Here is a 19757-nt window from a genome sequence, read left to right as displayed (position 1 = left end):
AAGCATGATTCATAAAAGAATAAATTGGAATTACACAAAATTTAAATATTTTGTGTTTCAAAAGGCACCATTAATAAAATAAAAGACTAGTTCCAGTCTGGGAGAAAATATTAGCCAATCATATTTCTAATGAATGACTGCATCCAGATATGTAAAGAGTTCTTACAACTCAGTAATTAGACAAACAGCCCAGTTAAAAGATGGGCTAATGATTTGAACAGATGGTTCTCCAAGGAGATATATGGAAGGTAGCAAACACGTGAAAAGACGCTCAACATCATTAATCACTAGGGAAAAAGCAAATTAAAATCAAAATGAGATATCAATGCATAAACACTGAATTGGCTACAATCAAAGACATAAAATAACAGGGGTTTGCAAGATTGCGGAAAAACTGGAACCCTTAGACATTTCTGGTAGGAGCGTAAAATGGTCCTTCTGAACAACTGCAAATTAGTTTCTCAAAAAGTTAAACATAATATTGCCATATGACTCAATGATCCTACTCTTAGGTACCTACCTAGAAATGAAAATATACGTCCACTCAAAGACTTGTATGCAAATATTTATGGCAGCATTTTCCATAATGCTCAAAAAGTGGAAACAATCCAAATATCCATCAACTGGTGAATGGATAAATAAAATTTCATAGATCCATCCAATGAATACTATTCAGCAATAAAAAGGAACGAAATACTAATGCATGCTACACCATAGATGACCCTCAAAAACGTTATGCTCAGTGAAAGAAGCAAGAAGCAAACACCAATATGACTTATGATTCCACCTATATGAAACGTCCAGAAAAAGGAAAATCTACAGAGACTGAAGGTAGATTAGTGGTTGCCTGAGGCTGGGGGATAGAAATAGGAATTGACAGAAATAGCCACGAGCGAACTTTTTGAGGTAATGAAAATGTTCTAAACTTGCATTATGGTTGTGGTTGCAGAACTCTATAAATTTACTAAAAATCGTTGAACGGTACACTTAAAATAAGCAAATTTTATGGTATGTAAATTATACCTCATTAAAACTGTTTAAAAAATAAAGGCAGATGTGTTAGCTGAATAGACTCGAAGAAAAGTTAGCTAGCCACATTTTCTTTCTGGAATGCAAGAAAAAAAAGAAGATATGTAAAATATGAAAAAATTAAGACATACTGTGTAATCTGATGTTTCAACATTCTGCTGATGGGAATTCTAGATGGAGAGAAGAGAAAGAATGAGAACAAGGAAATCAAATAAAAAGAGGAAAAAAATTCTCCTTTTGTTATTGCTGAAGGGTGTCTTGCAATCATAATAAGAACCACAAGAGTCGATTCTGTCCAGCCATAACATTGGTTTGGAAAGAGGAGGCATGTGTGGGAAGCTCAGGAGCCCATGTGAGTGCCCCCAGGCATTTCTAGCAGAGGGCATTACTATGGACAGCCTGAGACCATCATGAAACACTAATGGGAAGTGCAGTGTGCTCTGTAGCAAAACTAACATCAGAAACAAATAGAATTTAGGTTGAAAAGTATTACAAAGAAAGCAGAAGTTTATTTCATACTGATAAAATGTCCACTTCACCAGACTGTATGGTAGAAGTCATGATCTGTAAGGAAGTATCTTTAAAATATTGAAGGGAAATATTTTACAGCTATGTAGTGGCAGAGTTGGGGCCAGAACACCCCCTCCCTAATCTCCCTACCCACCCTCTCACCTCCTACCCTCCCTCCTGACTGGCATTAGGTGGTGCCTTATTAATCACTACATTATATTGCCTTTCAAACTGGAGAAGCCTCAAGAATGACATTCACTAGGCCACAAAAGAAAGCATAATAGACTCCCAAGTTAAAAAATCTTAAGGAACACATTTCCTAACCACATATGATAAGATCAGAATAAACAATCAGGAAAAGGAAGGCCTCTCCCAGTCTATCCACTGAGAAATTTCCAAAGCTCCTTCTAACAGTCCTTAGTTTGAAGAGCAAATCAAAATAGAAATTACAGGTGATTAAGAAATAAACTCCTATGAAAACATTACGTATAAAAACCACAGACATACCCAAAGTGGCACAGAGGTGAACATTCATGGCCTAAAATGCATTTACTAGAAAACAAGATACATTGAAAAGTAAATTAAGTTTTAAGTCAAGGTATTGATAAAGAAATCAAGGTAATCCCCCCAAGAAAATTGAAGACAAGAATTCAGAAGGAAAAAAATATATAAATATAATGAAAAAAGCAGGATTTAATTAAATGCCAAACAAAAAATAAGAGTAACTGGGGCTAGCCCAGTGGCATAGTGGTTAAGTTTACACGTTCTGCTTTGGCGTTCTGGGGTTTGCAGATTTGGATCCAGGGTGTGGACCTGCACACTGCTCATCAAGCCATGCTGTGGCGGCATCCCACATACAAAATAGAGGAAGATTGGCACAGACGTTAGCTCAGTGACAGTCTTCCTCAAGCAAAAAGAGGGAGATTGGGAACAGATGTTAGCTCGGGGCCAATCTTCCTCACAAAAAACAAAACAGAGAGAGTAATGAATTAACAGAACCAAAAGGTGGTTCTTTGAAGAGAATAAATAGAACATTTGATCAACAGAACAAAAGGAAAATATAAATGAACAATACTGGGAATAAAGAAAAAGACATGCCTCCAGTTAAGGAAAAGATTAAAACTTTATAAAAGAAATCCTTGCATAACTTTCTACCAATAAATACGGTAATCTAGGAAAAATGATTACCTTTTAGGAAAATACTAATGGTCAAAACTGAGAGTTAATATGAGAACTAAGAACTGGAATTAACAGAAGAAATGGACAAGGTACTTGCAGGCCGACCCTAACCCTGCCCTCTCCCCAAACCCACACACACAGTTTCAAACAGTTTTATAGACAATTGCCAGCAATCTTTCAAGGAACATAAAATGTTCATATTAAATAAACCATTCCAATACATTTTTTAAAAAAATTTCAAATCATCCCAAAACATCAGGAAACTACTCTAAGTCTGCTATCAAGACGAGATAAATACAAGATAAAGGAAAATTGTAGGTTAATGTTGCTTAACACTTAAGGTTAAATCCCTTAATAAAATATTAGCAAGTCCAGTCCAAGAGTGGATGACAAAGTAGTATGATGTGATCAAGTCGGTGTTATCTCGGGAATTCTAGGACAGGTCACGTTAGAAACTCTCTCCATGCTTTTGATTAAACCTGGCAGATTGAATACATCTGCATTTATCTGCACGCCCTCTGAAATCCTTCTAAATGCCTGTCAGAGAGTTACATGGCAGAAAGTAGCCAGGGTGAGAGAACAGGGGAGGAAAGGACATCAAACACCAGATTTCAAGCAAATATTTCAGAACACGGCATGTGGATGTATAAACAGGAGCCAGTTTCACAGAGTGAAGGCATGAGAAGCCTAATTGGACCTCTGAGTTCCACCATATACAAAATCAACTCAAAATGGATTAAAGACTTAAACGTAAGACCTGAAACCGCAATGTAGTGTACAGCATGGGGACTATAGTTAATAATAGTGTATTGTATATTTGAAAGTTGTTGAGAGAGTAGACCTTAAAAGTTTTCATCACAAGCAAAGCAAATTTTGTAGCTGTGTATGGTAATTGATGTTAACTAGACTTATTGTGGTGATCATTTTGCAATATATACAAATATTGAATCATTATGTTGTACATTTGAAACTAATATAATGTTATGTCAATTGTATCTAAATAAAAAATTCATAAATTAAAAAAAACCACAAAAAATATATTCTTATCATATAACCCATGATAGTGCTCTTTGGAATTTACCAAAAGGAAGGAATTGAAAAATTATGTCCACACCAACACCTACACATGGATGTTTATAGCAACTGTATTCATAACTGCCAAAATTTGGAAGCAACCAAGAGGTCCTCCAAAAGGTGAAGGGGTAAATAAACTGGTACATTCAGACAATGGAATATTTTTCAGTGCCAAAAAGAAATAAGCTATCAAGCCACAAAAAGACTGGGAGGAAACTTAAATGCATGTTACTAAGTGCAAGAAGCCAATCTGAAAATGTTACATTCTGTATGATTCCAATCACATGACATTCGGGATAAAGCAAAACTAGGGAGGCAGTGAAAAAATCAGTGGTCTGGTAACCACCAGCAGGGTTAAAGGGAGGGATGGATAGGCAGACCACAGAGGATTTTTAGAGCAGAGAAACTGCTCTGTATAATACTATAATGGTGGATACACGTCATTATATATTTCTCCAAACCCATAGAATGCACAAGAGGGAATCCTAATTAATCTATGGACTTGGGGTGATAATGATGTGTCAATACAGGTTCATAATTGTAACAAATGTACCACTTTGGTGAGGGATGTTGATAACGGAGTAGGCTATACATGTTTGGGGGAGAAGATATAGGAGAAATCTCTACTTTCTACTCAATTTCTGCTGTAAATCTAAACTGCTATTTAGGTCTACATAAAACATATAAAAACCCACATAAACCCCTGAAACTGTAAAACTTCTCAAAGAAACATAGGACAGAAACCTTCTTGACATTGTTTGTGGAAAGAATTTATTGGATTTGACATCAAAAGCACAGGCAACAAAACCAAAAATAGACAAGTGGGACTACATCAAACTAAAAAGCACTGCACAGCAAAGGAAACCATCAACAGAGTGAAAAGGCAACTATGGAATGGGAGAAAATGTATGTAAACCATCTATCTGAAAAGGGGTTAATATCCAAAATATAAAGGAATCTCCTATACCTCAATAGCAAAAAATCCCAAAAACCAAACAAAAAAATAAGTAAAGGACTTGAATAGACATTTATCCAAGAAGACATATAAATTGCTACCAGGTATGTGAAAAGGTGCTCAACATCTCTAATCATGAGGGAAATGCAGATCAAAACCACAATGAGATATCATCTTACACTTGTTAGGATGGCTACTGTTAAAAAACACAAAAGATAACAAGTACCAGCCAAGAGGTGGAGAAATTGGAACTTGTGTACATTTTCAGAGGGAAAAGAGTGAGGCAGCCACTATTGAAAACAGTTTGAAGATTCCTCAAAAAAATAAAAAATAGAACTACTATATGATCCAGCAGTCTTATCATGAGTATTTATCTATAAGAATTGAAATCAGAATCTGGAAGAGATATCTGCACCCCAGTGTTTATTTCAGCATTATTTACAATTGCCAAAATGTGGAAACAACCCAAATGTTCATTGACAGATGAATGGATAAAGAAAACATGGAATATACTTACAATGGAATATTATTTAGCCTTAAAAAAGAAGGAAATCCTGTCATTTGCAACAACATGGATGAACCTAAAGGACATTACACTAAGCAAAATAAACCAGTCACAGAAGGACAAATATTGCACGATTCCTCTTATATGAGGTATCTAAAATAGTGAAACTCATAGAAATAGAGAATAGAATGGTTGCCAGGGACTGGGGGAGGAGGAAATGAGGAATTATTTTTCAATGGGTAAAAAGTTTTAGTTATGCAACATGAGTAAGTTCTAGACGCCTGCTTAAAACATAGTACCTACAGTTAATAAACAAGAGGAAAATTTTGGAGGTGATGGATATGTTTACTGCCTTGGTTGTGGTGATAGTATCATGGTTGTATGCATATGTCCAAACTCAGCAAGATGCATACATTAGATGTGTACAATTTTTTTATATATCAATTATACCTCAATAAATCTTTAAAAAATATAATTACTTACACAGGGGGAAACTGACAAGAGGCAAACCAATTTGGGATTCTGAATTGTGGAAGAGGTCTGGAATCAGAGGCACCATGAATTCAGAAGATAGGTTTGGAGGTAAAAATAAAAACTGGCACAATGAAGCTCACCAGTCAACTAGAGGCATCCCTTTACACAGATCCCTAATTAGGTTTTCACGTCTTATTCCCAAATGTGGATGGACACCCAATGGACAACTGACAGAATCTTCGAGAAAAAACAAATAACAAGGCAGGAGCTGGGAAGAAACTAACTCTTGAAAGAACCTTGGAAGAAACAGATGGAATAAAAAAAAATATCATCCTCAGTATTAAGGAGAAAATATTGGATTCATTAAAAAAAGAAAAAGGGATGGTGTAAAAAAGAAGTAACTTTTAAAAAGAGCTGTTGGAAACTAAAAGTATGATGGCAGAAATTTAAAAATCACTAGAAGGAAGTAACGAGCTAAGAAAATTTCACAGACGGTAGGTTCAAAAGAAAAAACATAAAAGATTGCCAAGAAAAAACAAAAACCAGGAAGCCTGTTGAAGATCAACCTTATGTTGTTACATGCCATCAAAGCAGTTCTGACTCCTGGCAATTCTATGAATGAATGATGTTCACGACATCCTATTCTCAACAGCCCTACTCAGCTCCTGTAGACTCATGACTGTGGCTTCCTTCATGGAGTCAATCATCTCATACCTGGCCTTCCTCTTTTCCTGCTGCCTTCTACTTTTCCCAGCATTCTCGTCTATTCCCACAGCATCCTGCCTTCTCATGATGTGCCCAATAGGACAGCCTCAGTTTGATCATTTTTGCCTCCAGCGATAGTTCAGGCTTCATTTGCTCTAGGACCCACTTGTTTGTCTTTCTGTCAGGATCAACCTAAGAGAGGTAATATCCAACTAAAAGGAATTCCAAAAAGATAGAAGAGAGAAAGCAGGAGGGAGAAAATCATCAAAGGAATATTATAAGCTAAATTATGTGAATCGAAACAAATGTTTCCATTTGAAAGGGCCCTGGACTGCCCAGAACAAAGAATTCAACCAGCACCCAAAGCAAGGCAAATTTCAGAAATCATTAAATTTCAGAAATTAAGAAATCAAGGAGAAGAACCAGAAAGTCTCAGAGAGGCAAAGCAGGTGCTACACAGAGAAAGCATCGAGAATTAGAACGGCAGCAGGCTTATCAACAATGCTGGAAACTGCAGGACAACGGACTACATTAATTTCCAAAATAGACCTTTATACTCAACAAATTTTCATGTAAGTGTGAGGATAAAAAATAAAGATTTTTTTAAGTACGTGAATGATCTTAAAAATACATGTATGTCTTCTATGAACTCTTACTCGGGAGGCTATGGATAATGTGCTACATCAAAATGGGAGAGTAGAACAAGAAAGTGGAATCGTGTTTCCCCATATTGAGAAGAGTTTTATAGTTCTGTAGTGAGTTTGGGAAGAACTGGTAATGAGCACACAAAATGTGGGTAAAGATATCACAAAGCAATAGTTGTTTATGGGGAGAGGTAAGTGTTGCACACGAAAGAAATGCGATTGTAATATATCACATGATCTAGCTAGAAGGAACACTTAGATAGTCATAATAATGGTAATCCTCATGGTTAACCCCAAACTGTGATGTATCATATGAAAGGAAGGGGAACGGAAAGGAGCGTTAGGAGAGAAACCTCCTTCTTCTGCAGTGTTATGTGAATAGATTGTCTGAAATTTTTTAAAAAATCACAGAACAGCTGTATCAGCATATCATTTAGAATTATGGACGTAAATACCGTAAAGAAGAGCTAAGAGATTAAAAAGAATCCATCTAATCAGCTGGACATAGGGTAGGAGGGATGCAGGAAAGGATTGCTGGTTTTTTTAAAGGCCTTGTTGACTATTTGATATTTTAATATATCAAACATACATATTTGATATATGTATATGTATTATTTTGGTGAAATTAGCAACCAAATTAGTAAAATATTTCAATATAATTTACTATGGATTAAACAAATTAAGGGAGAACAAATATATGATCATCTCAAAAGATTCTATTAAAATTGCTTTGATAAATATCCAAAACATGATCCTGAAAAAAAGAAACAACTTTTAGTAAACAAGGACTAGCAGTAAATGTCCTTAACTTGATAAAGAGCGTCTATCAGAAAATCTCAATTTAACATTATAAACATCCTCCTAAAATCAGAAACAAATTTAAAATGTTTGTTCTTATTGCTGCTATTCAGTATTGCTCTGGCAATGCGCTAGCTAATGCACTGAGGCAAAAAAAAAAAAAAAAAAAAAAGAAAGAAAAACTACAGGGGAGTAAATTCTGAAAAAAAGGAGATAAAACTATCATTTGTAGAAGATGTAGTTATTTATCTAGAAAATATAAGACAACATTAGAAGGGAGAGGACCACTTAGTAAGATTTCTATCCATAAGACCGACAAACTCAATAGATTTCCTCTATGCCAGCCAAAAAAGTTAGAAATGTAAAAGAAAAATGAGTTCCCATTTACAAATACAATTGTAAAATGCCTAGCATGACATTTACCCAATGGGAATATCACAAGGCTCATTAAAAACCAACTTTACTATAGAACTTGACCATGTACTGTAGAACTTGATTATACACTTGAATCAGTGGAGAGAAATAGAATGTTTCTAGTTAGGATCCTTCAGAATTTTTAAAAATGTAAATTCTTCCTAAATTTATTTGTTCATTCAGTGTCTGTTAATTGAATCCCAGCAAGATAGGTTACAGAATATTAACAACTAGTTCTAAAATTTATTTAGAAGAGAAAATATTCAAGAATAGCTAGGAATATTTTGAAAAGAGGAATGATAAAGACGTTTATCTGTAAAGCCATGGTAACTAAAACATTTCAGTATCAAAAGAGGAATTTAAAAAAAATGGGAATATGGATCAGAACAGAGATCACCTATACATAAAAGAGAACCTAGTATATATTAAAGACGTTACTTCAAATCAGTAGTTAAAGGATAAGCTACGAAGTTAATACTATTGCATAAATGGTCCTTTTTTGGGGAAGAAAAAAAAGGTAGTTCTGTATCTCATTTCACATGCAAAAATAAATTTCCCATGGAATTAAGAATGAAATGTAAACCAACCAACCAACTAAACAAACTATACAATCTTCTGTCTTTCCCTTGTATCTGTCATTCCACTGGCCACTCCGTATTCAATGAAGATTTTAGCATTTGCCTTATCAGAGCTCCTTACAAATTTCTTGATTATTTCAATATCCACAGAAAAATTCCATTAAATACTGTGATCTTTCAACTTATTGATCTTCTTACCTCTAATAATCTTGTCATTTACTCCATTTCTGCAACTTGCTTCCACGGTCATATTTTAGACCTCATCATTCCTTCAATTTGTGCAGCCTCCAAAATCTCACTTTCAAATGTGACCACCACCTCATACAGCCGTGTCACGTCTTCTAATTCCTGAACTCCAACATATCTTTGATCCCCTCCCCTCAGACCTTCAATTCTACTATCATTTTATTAACCATAACCACTTCCATGTCTTCACTTCTTTTCTTACCCAGCTAAAGTTCACGGCTTATTGTTATAATCCAGTGTTCTTAACCTTGGCTGTACATTAGAATCACTCAAGGAGATTTAAAACATCCTGATACCCAGGTGCAACTGGGAGTGGGATCAATAAGTTCAAAGCTCCTTCATCATGTGGTCAAGTTCTAGAACTGCTGTTAAAATTTGCCTCTTAAATTCACCCTCAACTTCCTTGCTCACATCTCCCTCCACTGAATTCATCTAACAAATCATTAAGCCTGGCTAATACCAGATTAGCTCCTTTCCACTCATCTGCACCCAAGCTGTGGAGAAAAACACAATGGTGCTAAGTACGCTCTCTTTAAGTTTATGACCATCAAGCTGAAATGGACTCCCAATGTTGTTCAGTGGTCATACATTTTGCTATTCATTTCACTTTTCCTTCACTGAATGACTGTGTTACAGCTTTGCCACCCTCAAACTCCAACCACCCCCTCTCCCTCCTTTCCTTGTCCTCTCAACTGAGAATATAGATGAAACCAGAGTGCAACTGTATCCTCCCACCATGAAATACATCAGCCCGTCTATATCTGTATCCATTGGCCTTCCCTCCTGTTTCAGTGCATGAAAGACATCAATCTAAGGTCAATCCATCCACTTGGGCACTGCTTTCCATCACCCAGGTACAATGAATACAGAAATTGTCCCCTCTCATTCCTACCTGATCAACTTTTCCTTCTCTATTAGAATATCCCTGTAAACACACAAGCATGCTTCAATATTACCCATTTAAAAATCTCCCTACATCCCACTCCCCACTCAAATTATCCTTTTCTGTTTCCCCTTTGAAATTTTTGCCTATATTCACTGTCTCCACTTTCTCTCCTCTCATTCCCTCTTGAACCCATTCAAATTTTATCCCTACCAATAATCTATACTTAATACCCTGAGTTTATATCTTCCCTGACCTCCACACTACTAAATCCAAAGGCCAATTCTCAGTCCTTCCCTTCCTCCATCCCTCAGCCTCATTGACATCACTGTACACTTTTTTCTCCTGAAAAATGCTTTCGTCGTTTGGCTTCTGAGATGCCATGCTTTTGTGGCTTTCCTGCTGCCTCCTTGCTATTCTCTCCGCTCTTTCTGCACATATGGACTGCCTCAGGGCCAGTCCTCTGACATCTTCTCCATCTGCACTCCTTCCCTATGTAATCTCATCTATTCCCATGGCTTTGAATACCAGCCACATGGACAATTCCCAAATGTGCATCTCTACCATACATCTCTTCCCCAGACTCCAGATTCATAGTCAACCATCTCTACTTTGATGACACTGGTAAGCTTTTCACACTCAGCCAGGCAACAATTTATTACTGATCTTTTGAATCACCTCTTGAAACCTGCTCATTCTTCAGTTTTCTTATCTATGGGATTCAGCAAATACTTATAACACTTACTAAATGCTAAGCCTCATTCTGAGTTCTTACTTATATTAACTCATCAAATCCTGACAGCACCTATGAGGTATATGCTATTATTATCTCATTTTCAAATGAAGAAACAGAGGTACAGAGAAGTTAATCAATTTTCCCAAGGGCATATAACTATTAAAGAACAGAATGAGCCTTTGGACCAGAGTCCAGGCCCTTTATAACTACACAATTTTTCCATCTAGGCAAATGACAACTCTATCCTTCAAATTCTTTGGACAAAACCTTTGGAGTTTTCTACGACACCTCTCTTTCTCTAATACCCAGCATTTAATCCATCTGCAGTTGTCTTTGGCTCTACCATAGAAATCTACCCAGTATTCCAACCCCTTTCTTTGTATCTATTGCACCAACCTGGTCTCAGCTACCACCGTCTCCTGTCTGGACTATTGCAATTGCTACTAACCAGCCTCCCTGCTTCCACTCTTGCCACACTGCAGCTATTCTCCAAGCATCAAACATAAGCAGAGACCTTTTAAAAACTAAAACCAGATCATTTGACTCTACTGAAAACCCTCCAATGGCTCCCCATTTCATTTTGAATAAAATCTAAAGTCTTGACCATGACCTACAAGGGACTACATGACTATCTCTTAGAAACTCTGCAACCTCGCTTCCTACCCCTCCTCTTCTAGATCATTGCCCTTTGGCACCCTAACTTCCTAGCTTTCTTCAGACATTCCAAGCATGTTTCTATATCTGACCTTTCATTGGTTGTTTCTTCTGCTTGGAACATTTCTTCAGAAATTTGCTTGGTGCTTTTCCTCACTTCATTCAGGATTTTTATCAAATATCAACCTCTTAGAAAGCCCTCCTAGGACGTCCTGTCTAAAATAGCATTCCCGTTACACTCTATCTATCCATATATCTCACAGGTTTTCTTCTTTATACTCCCACCACTTTCTGCCATTACATTATATGTTTATTTGTTCGTCTGTTTATTTTGTCTTTCTCACTGGAATGTCATCCCTGTTAGAGCAGGGACTTGGTCTGCTTTGCTCACCATTATATTCCAGCACCTAATCAAGTGCTGGAAACATGGAGTCAGGAAATATTTGTGAATGAGTGAATAAAGTATTAGAATAATATGTAGCAGAATATGGTTAGAATTCTGAGTATATGAAAGGTGTTCTTAAATAAGACACCAGAGGGATAACATTGGTAAACTTGAGTATCTAAAAAAAATTTTAATGTGATTTTTGAGTAAAATGTGAAAGTGAAACTAGACTATAGACTAAAGCTTACTTAGTACCTATATAAAGTAATCTAAACAAAAATTCATCAGAGAGTAGGATGGAATAGTTTGAGGTAGACCAGAAATCCCATCTAGAACAATAGAAGAGCTGGATAGAAGACCAAAAAAACTATTTCGAAAGGGATTAGAGAGCTCCAGAAACAACATAGATGACAGAGACTAAGATTCTAGAGACAGGAGAACTTTGGGAGCTGAGGGGCTAAAGTTGTTTTTCTGGGGAGTATTTGCTGAGGAGCAGAGGCTGAGATTCTGGGCTTGGCCAAGATCAAGGAGTGCTGCTCTGAGCAGAGAAACAGAAGAGCTTGAGGTGGCCATGCAGGCCTGGAGAATCGAGGGGCCCCAACACACAGACAATTACCCCTCCCAAGATAAAGTTGTTCAGGCCAGGAGGCTGGAGGAACTATGTCAAAAATCTTTAAAAAGCAAAGCAGAATTACCTGCAGGCTCACCATGCAGAAAGGACAAGGACATCATGATGAGGTCCAGAGAACAGAAAGAAAGAGAGTGGAAGTCCCTGCAGGGGGTGGTGATCTGGCTATGGGTTCTGTAGCCTTTTTGTTCCCTGTGGGCACTTGTAACTCTGGACACAGTTAGAAGCTGAGAATCTGAACTTGGCACAGGCAAAGGGCTGTGGCTGGAGGACAAAGAAACTAATAGAATTTTGATGGTTGTGTGTCGTTGGAATGCAAAATTAGAGACCAAGGAAACAAAAACTTGTTTGGTTTTTTCCCTCAAGAACTTTTCTCAGTTGTAAAGCTGCATGAAGCAAGAGGCTGAAAATATGACAAAACCTTTGAAAAGCAGAGGAAATCTGATTGCAGTCTCTCAGTTGAAAGCCCAGGATGTCCTCATCTGGGATCAGGGCAAACCAGAGGTATTTAAAATCTTATCAAAAAAATGCAAACTAATCTTGATTCATTTCCTGCCCTGATTTGCTTCAGGTAATTTGCCTCATTATTTTACCTGCCTAGCAGAGGCGTGGGGCTTACCCTCATGTGGAAGAGAACAACATCTGGAGGTCTATATCTTGTGTACACAATGTCTGGCATTCAATCAGAAATAATTAATGTCAAAAGATAGGACTAGAGGACACAAGAGACATAATAGAAGCAGATGCCCAGATGATTCAGAGATGGGAGTTAGCACACAAAATCTATGACTAAAATGGTGAAGAAAATGGATGAAAAGATGGAGAAAATAAAGAGTTAGACAATTCCACCAGAGAATTGGAACCCATAGAAAACAATCAAATGAAAATTTTAGACCTGAAAAATACAATTTCTTAAATTAAACTTAGTGGAAAGATTCAGCAGAAGATTGGTCTAAAAAGATTAGTGAATTAACTGACTAGAAGATATCCAACTGAAGTACGAAAACTATAAAAATGGAAAAATCCAGAAAAGTGTGTAAGGAATATGTGAGAAACAGTCAAAAAGTCTAATATAATCTGCATTTGAGTCCTAGAAAGGGAGAGAAGGGAGCTGAGGAGAGGGCAGAAGAAATATTTGAAGAGTTAGTGGTTAAAAATTTTCCAAAACGGATAAAAAACATCAACCACAAATTCAAGAAACTCTCAAAACCTCAACAGGATAAATGCAAAATAAAAACAATCAAAAAACCTCCCAACAAACAAACAAATTTAGACTCACTACGCTATAAATGCTAAGAGAAAAATCTTAGAAGCAGTCGGAAAAATACTTCACGAGCCAAAACAAAACCTCAAGCCATAAACTTTGAAAAATGGCAGTTAATCGACCAGTCAGTCAATGACCATAAGTTTCTGGTGTGGTGGGGCAGGATTCCAAAAACCTTAATACCTCACAACTCCCATAAGCAATGCAGCTTTCTGTCGAAAAAGCTTAAAAGTTGGAAAAAGCATTTTAAAAGGTTATTAATCATTGAAGAGATGAAACTGCGGTAAGGATTTATAATGCAAAAGTAAAGAGGAAGCAGAAACAGGTAAGCACGCACAGAACCAGTTTTGATCGTGGGCATTCGCTGATCCCAGAGAATCAGGTCCTCAGATCTGACAGCCCTAAGGGGCGAGAGGGACAGAGATGAAGTCTAGAGTCCACACCGGGTAGAAGACCTACAGGAGTCCAGACCATGACCATCACATCTGCACAGACGATAAAAGAGAGGGGGCAGCTCTGACCTGGAATTGCTCCCCAGTAAACCACTTGGGTTCCTCCAGCTTCCCTCAGGCCCTGACCCTGTGATAAAGTGTTCCTGGACGGGTTGTGCCCTCAGGCACCTGGACCTGGGCCCAGCAAACAGAAATCCTTTCCAAAGACTGTACCTCCACTGCAGGCCTAAATTTTACCCATAAACAATTTTTTATTTTATTTATTTTACTTTTTTTAGGAAGATTAGCCCTGAGCTAACTACTGCCAATCCTCCTCTTTTTGCTGAGGAAGATTGGCCCTGAGCTAACATCCATGCCCATCTTCCTCTACTTTATATGTGGGACGCCTGCCACAGCATGGCTTGCCAAGCGGTACCATGTCCGCACGCAGGATCCGAACTGGCAAAGCCCGGTCCTCTGAGAAGCAGAACGTGCGCATTTAACTGCTGCGCCACCTGGCCGGCCCCCGCCGCCCCGCCATAAACAATTTTTAAAATACAATTCCAATACCCAGTCAAAGATAATCAGCAAAATAAGCAAAACAATCGTTGTGAATAGACTGTGGAAAGGGAAAAATAGCAACTTTATAGTAGAAAAGTCTGGCAAACACCACCTAAACCAAATGATCAAGGTGACCATCCCTGGTGATAAGTCAGGTTGACATATCCCCTGATAAATATGACAGGGAGGGCACTTCATCTCTGTGGTATTCCTTCATAAAACCCATAACCCCAGTCTAACCACGAGAAAAACACCAAGATGAACCCAAATTGAAAGACATTCTACAAAATGCCTGATGAGTATTCTTCAAATTGTTGAGGTCATGAAAGACAAGGAAAGACTGAAAAACTGTCACAGACCAGAAGAGAATAGGTGACAAGGTAGCTAAATGCAATGTGGTACCCTGCACTGAATCCTGGAACAGAAAACAACAAAAGTGGAAAAACCGATGAAATTGAAAAAAGTCTGGGGTTTAGTTAAGAGTGATGTACCAATGCTGTTTTTTTAGTTTTGACAAATGTACCACGGTGACATAAGAGGATCAATCACAGGAAATGAAAGTGGGTGTGCAGTATAGAGAAAATTCTGTACTATCTTTGCAACTTTTTCATAAATATAAAATTATTCCAAAGTAAAAAGTTTATTTAAAAAAAATCTTTATGCGTGAGAACAGCAGAAACAACAGAAAACAGGGCCATATTGAAAGCATCAGATGCCAACTATAAAACTTCTTTAACCTGTGTAACTCTTTTATTAGGAAAGAAAACCTACAGCAAACATCATCCATAATTGTGCAACGACAAAAGCTTTCCCTTTGGGATTGAGATCAACACACAGATGATGACTATCATTACTTGTATTCACCATAACACCGGAAGTCCCAGCCAAGAAAATAAGGCAAGAAAAAGAAGTAATAAATATAAGGATTAGATTGGAAGAAACAAAACTGTCATTATGTAAACATTATGTAAATTTGTATATATGCATTTATATCTCCCAAGTCGATTGGACTCTGTACAGCAGAGCAGATGCCTGCCTGGTCTTTTTGTGCCATCCTCTCAGCTTCCGGTGCTCTATCAGACAATACTCCGCTGCTATTCACAGGGTTTTCTTGGCCAATTTTTTTGGAAGTGAGTGCCACATCTTTCTTCCTGGTCTGTCTTAATCTGGAAACTCTACTGAAACCTGTCCACCATGGGTGACCCTGCTGGTATTTGAAATCCCAGTAGCAGAGCTTTCAGCATCACAGCAACACGCAGCTGCCACACAGTATGACAACTGACAGACGCATGGCATGTGTGGTTCCTTGACCAGAAATCAACCCGGGCCACGGTGAGAGCGCCAAATCTTAACCACTAGAACACCAGGGCTGGCTTATATTTCCATGTAAGTCTTTAGAATTAAAAAGAGTTTGGGGCCGGCCCTGGGGCCGAGGGTTAAGTTCGTGTGCTCTGCTTTGGCCGCCAAGGGTTTCGCTGGTTCGGATCCTGGGTGTGGACATGGCACTGCTCATCAGGCCATGTTGAGGCGGCGTCCCACATACCACAACTAGAAGGACCCACAACTAAAATATACAACTACATACTGGGGGGATTTGGGGAGAAAAAGCAGAAAAAAAAAGAAGATTGGCAATAGTTGTTAGCCCAGGTGCCAATCTTTAAAAAACAAAAGAGTTTGGCAAAGATTCAATTTATTTTTATATCTCAGTAACAAACAGCTAGAAAGTTGATTTTAAACTATGTAGACGTAATACCATAAAGATATCAAATCTCTATGAATAAATCTAGAAGAAGTACAAGACCTCTAGGGAGAAAAACATAAATTTTACTAAAAATATTTTTAATTAGAAATATATGTATACCATGTTAATGAGATAGAAGACACAATATCACGAAGCTGTCAATTCACTTCAGATTGATCTATAGATTCAAGGCAATCCTACACAAAATCCCAGCGAGATTTTCACGAGCTGATTTGGAGACACAAAGGCCTAGATGCCTTGGAAGAAGAAAAGAGGATGGAAGGCTTACTCCCCAGTTATCAAGGGTTCATGTGGAGGGTGGTCATTACGACCGTGAGGTACTGGTATAAGGAGGGGCTCTCCTAGGCCAACCGCAAAGAGTGAGACAGAAACAGACGTGCGTATACAGCAAGGAAATGTGAAAAAAACATCTCCCCAGATGAAGACGTGTAAACAGTGGGTGAGGGGAGAGCTACCCAGCTCGAGCATGAGTGACATGAGCTGTAGAACGATGGCAGGCAGGTGAAAAACAAGGTAACGCAACACAGAAACCAAACCGCAGACACAATCAACCGGGAAGAATAACCCAGAGGGCGAGGAAGACACCCCCAAAGCACTCACCATCACACAAACCTAAATAAATAGAGCAGCTGTGTGAAGACGGGACGATAAAGTAACAAGTGTGGATTAAAGCGGAGCTTGCAGAGCTGTACAAACAAATTAAGATCACCCCTAAAATAAACACAATCAACTTAAAAAAATTGGAAATAGCAAGAAACCAAAAAACTACTAAAAATTAAATGACTGTCATGGACGAAGAGTTTGAAACAACCATTATGAACACAAAACAGAAAACAAAAGGGGTAAAAGTATTAGTGGGCAGATAAAAGCTGTGAAGGCTAAAGTTGTGCCAACGGAAGAATAATTTTAGCCAAAAATCAAAAAAGAAAGTTTTTGGAGATACTAGAGAAGAAACTTTCCCTGAAGTAAAGTTAGAATGGAACCTGCCACCCTGAAGAAGATGGCGTGCATGGAATTCACCAGTAACTTTCTGCCTGGCTTTATTTATTTATAATAACAAGGGTGCACCTACCTTATAAAACCAATGCTATAATAAGACTATACTTTAATTTTTTATTTTTATTTATTTATTTTTGCTAAGGAAGATTCGCCGTGGGCTAAAGATAAAGTTAAAAGACAAAGAAACTATATTTATAACTTTTAGAATATTTTGCAAATTTTCCTTTATTGTTAAAGATAGGACTATCACCTCAACTGAATAACATTGGCAATAAATAAACTATCAATTCATAGAAGAGGAAACTTAAATGGCCAATAAACAGTGTTCAACCTCCCATGTAATGTGGAGAATGCAAATTAAGAAGCAGCTCCTTATCCACCACCTTTGCAAAGTTTGGGTGCGGTGAGGTGGCTCACCTCATTTGCTATTAGTAGGAGCATATAGCGGTTCAGCCACTTAGAAAGGCAACATGGCAGGATCTATAAACAAGTATATATTAGTATCCTTTGCCTTAACAATTCTACTTTTTTGGTTATTGACACAAGACAAATATACTAATATGTGCAAAAATGTAAAGAAATATATACTTGTTATCACAGCTGTTTGGTAAAAGTGAACAATTGAAAATGACCTAAATGTCCATTAATGCGGGAGAATGGTTTAAAAATTATGGTCTGTCGATTCTGTGGACTAGCACGTAGCTGTTAAAAGAGTGAGATAGATCTCTGCGATTACTAAGGTGATCTCTATGATTTTCACTATTAAAATAAGTGAAAACTCGAAATGCAAAATGGCATATACAATATAATCTCATTTATTAAAAAAATAAGCACACAAATTGTGTATTTAGGAAAATGAGTTATATACGTAAATGCATAGAAAAAGATCTGGAAGGTTATGCCCACAATGCTTAGCAGGACCAGGCACGGAAGCTGCTGGGGGGCGGTTGGTGAACAGGACTTTGTTCCTCTATATACTTCCGGGTCGCCTGAAATTTTATGAACAAGAATGTATAATGTATTTCTTTTGTATTAAAAAACCAAAAGATTAAAAATATTAAGTAATGTTATTTCTGAGCCATTTCTAGAGAAAAAGATAGGATTTCTGCCATTTTCCTTGTCAGAAGTATAACCCGTTCTAGAACAAAAAATCAAAGTAAAAATGAAAACACCCAGCCTGCACTAGTCTTTGGCATCTTGGGCCTTTCTCTTCCTTTTACTTTCTTCCATCAAGATCAGTGGAGGAACAGCCCAGACTCCCAGCCAGAGACGGAAACAGGCCCAGAGCTGACCGAGGCTGGCGCTTGGAACAGGTACGAGACCCCAGCACCCAGTGTTTGAAAAGAAGTCAGGGGTTTACCCTGAATTTTATATTCTCTAAACTCCCTTCCTTGAAATGACCGATGTGAAGGTAGAGGAGGTTTGAGGAAAATGAGAGGATTCAGAGGTTGGGAGGAAGAAGAAATCCTGCCACAAAGCCTCATAAAGGACAGCTGACTTCAGATAGGCCCGACAGCTGAGCGGTAGTTATAAAACAACAAAGTCACGTGCCTTGTGGCAACCGGACTCACACCAGCAGGCGGCCTGCTGCAGTTTTAAACTCCGATGTCCTCATTACATGTGCCTGCATTTCATTATATTGCACGTGAGCGTTCTTGTAAAGCAGGTCTAGAGAACAGGTTTAGTTTAGTGTCTAAACAGCAGCCTCTGAAGCAGCAGCGTGGCCAGAGAGAAAGGTAAACGAAAGGGGGGTAAAGACTGACCTGGCGCTGAAGTTGCTGCCCCCACTGGCCATCTTGCCGCCCCAGGGCCCTGCCTGGACTGGAGCTTGGCCTCTGAGCCTCCAGTCTCCCCAGCCTGGGTCCAGGGTGGCTGCTGAGCCCTGAGCAGGAAGTCTGAACCAACTCACCCAGAGAGAGCTCCGCCCAAATGGGGAAAAAGAGAAGTGAAAGTAGCTCAGTGTGCGGTGCAGAGGCTCTCTTCCTCCTCCTGCAGCTTCACTGTGGTGCTCAGCGATCACGTGGATCACGTCGCAGCAGGAATGCAGAACAAGCAGTGACAGTCAGGGCCTGGAGGGCTGGGGAAAGAGGAGCAGAGCCAGCCCCCAGGAGTCACTTGTTTGTGCAAAGACACCAGAAACACCTGTATGGAGCCCCCTGTCCTCAGCTGCTGTGCCTTCTAAGAGGGTGTCAGAGTTTACATGGGGTGCCTGCCCCTTCCCCTTGTCGACATGGCTGTTGGGGAGAGGGAAAGACAGGAATTGCAAATCTTCTTGCCAGTGGGAGAGCCTGGACCTGACAGAGGTAGGTCCCAGTGTGTGGACACAGAGCTGGAGAGAGCGCA

The 19757-nt window shown here is 38.5% G+C and overlaps 1 protein-coding gene across 50 annotated transcripts in view; it reads right to left on the bottom strand.

Annotated features, from left to right (window-relative positions):
• The window catches only part of SP100 (SP100 nuclear antigen), a 91667-nt gene extending 72226 nt beyond the window's left edge, over positions 1-19441 (bottom strand). For 16 of the 50 annotated variants that reach the window (XM_005610682.4, XM_005610684.4, XM_005610689.4 and 13 more), the window contains exons 1-2: positions 19178-19331; positions 1161-1199 (exon numbers count right to left, since the gene is read on the bottom strand). In XM_005610682.4, coding sequence (XP_005610739.2) covers positions 1161-1199; positions 19178-19209 — 71 coding nt within the window. In that variant the 5' untranslated portion in view covers positions 19210-19331. Of the gene's footprint in view, positions 1-1160; positions 1200-19177 lie in introns of all 50 variants that reach the window. The other 34 variants (XM_070270608.1, XM_070270610.1, XM_070270609.1 and 31 more) reach the window with 6 other exon arrangements.
• Between the last annotated feature and the right edge of the window lie 316 nt (positions 19442-19757).

This window comes from Equus caballus, chromosome 6, assembly GCF_041296265.1.
Source record: "Equus caballus isolate H_3958 breed thoroughbred chromosome 6, TB-T2T, whole genome shotgun sequence".
Lineage (NCBI taxonomy): Eukaryota > Metazoa > Chordata > Mammalia > Perissodactyla > Equidae > Equus > Equus caballus.
The sequence above is the reverse complement of the archived record's forward strand: the minus strand, read 5'-3'. Positions and strand labels throughout refer to the sequence as shown.